Source organism: Octodon degus, unplaced genomic scaffold (assembly GCF_000260255.1).
Source record: "Octodon degus isolate 3935 unplaced genomic scaffold, OctDeg1.0 scaffold00064, whole genome shotgun sequence".
Classification (NCBI taxonomy): domain Eukaryota; kingdom Metazoa; phylum Chordata; class Mammalia; order Rodentia; family Octodontidae; genus Octodon; species Octodon degus.
Genome location: NW_004524640.1, coordinates 1,931,747 through 1,932,504, shown reverse-complemented (window position 1 = coordinate 1,932,504; position 758 = coordinate 1,931,747). Strand labels below are relative to the sequence as shown.

Below are 758 nucleotides of genomic sequence, written 5' to 3'. Positions count from 1 at the left end.
TTCTTTGATTTAGTCTATTATAGATTGCTGAATAATGGTGGTTTCTGAACTTTAAGAATCTATAAGAGTTCATTCCACTTATGATATTGTTACTCGTTAAGTAATCTTAATGGTGGAAATCACATAAAAGTTTCATTCTAAGTTACTGCTTTTGACTACTTAAGTGAATGCACAGTCTGTTTCTCATAAATTGGGTTCAGGGGATCATTTATTCTTTGTTATTTTTATTTCTACTCTCTAGAGGCACTGGGTTGCATAAACAGTATGGAAAATGTTCATCTTCCCACCACTTTATTTGGTTGCAGGATGACCCATTCTCTGCCCTGGACATCCACTTGAGTGATCATTTGATGCAGGAAGGGATTTTGAAATTTCTCCAAGATGACAAAAGAACACTTGTTCTGGTGACTCACAAGTTGCAGTATCTGACACATGCTGACTGGGTGAGGGTGTTGTCATATTTATATCAGTTATATAATATTAGGACACACTTTCTGTAAATAAAGGTGATTCACTTGACCACCTTAGACATTTGTCACACATCTGTTAATATGTGCTTTCCTTAGATCATAGCCATGAAAGATGGAAGTGTCTTAAGAGAAGGGACTTTGAAAGACATTCAAACCAAAGATGTTGAGCTGTATGAACACTGGAAAACACTCATGAATCGGCAAGATCAAGAATTAGAAAAGGTGAATACTCAATTCAGATGGGGCAGCACTGTACTGTGTAATTCCTAGGAATGCTTTTAAAGAAGT

At 36.1% G+C, this 758-nt stretch overlaps 1 protein-coding gene across 1 annotated transcript in view; it reads left to right on the top strand.

Annotated features, from left to right (window-relative positions):
• Positions 1-758, top strand: part of Abcc9 (ATP binding cassette subfamily C member 9) — a 154,042-nt gene that overhangs the window by 93,952 nt on the left and 59,332 nt on the right. The window contains exons 22-23 of the mRNA XM_004634654.2: positions 306-443; positions 567-692. Coding sequence (XP_004634711.1) covers positions 306-443; positions 567-692 — 264 coding nt within the window. The remainder of the gene's footprint in view (positions 1-305; positions 444-566; positions 693-758) is intronic.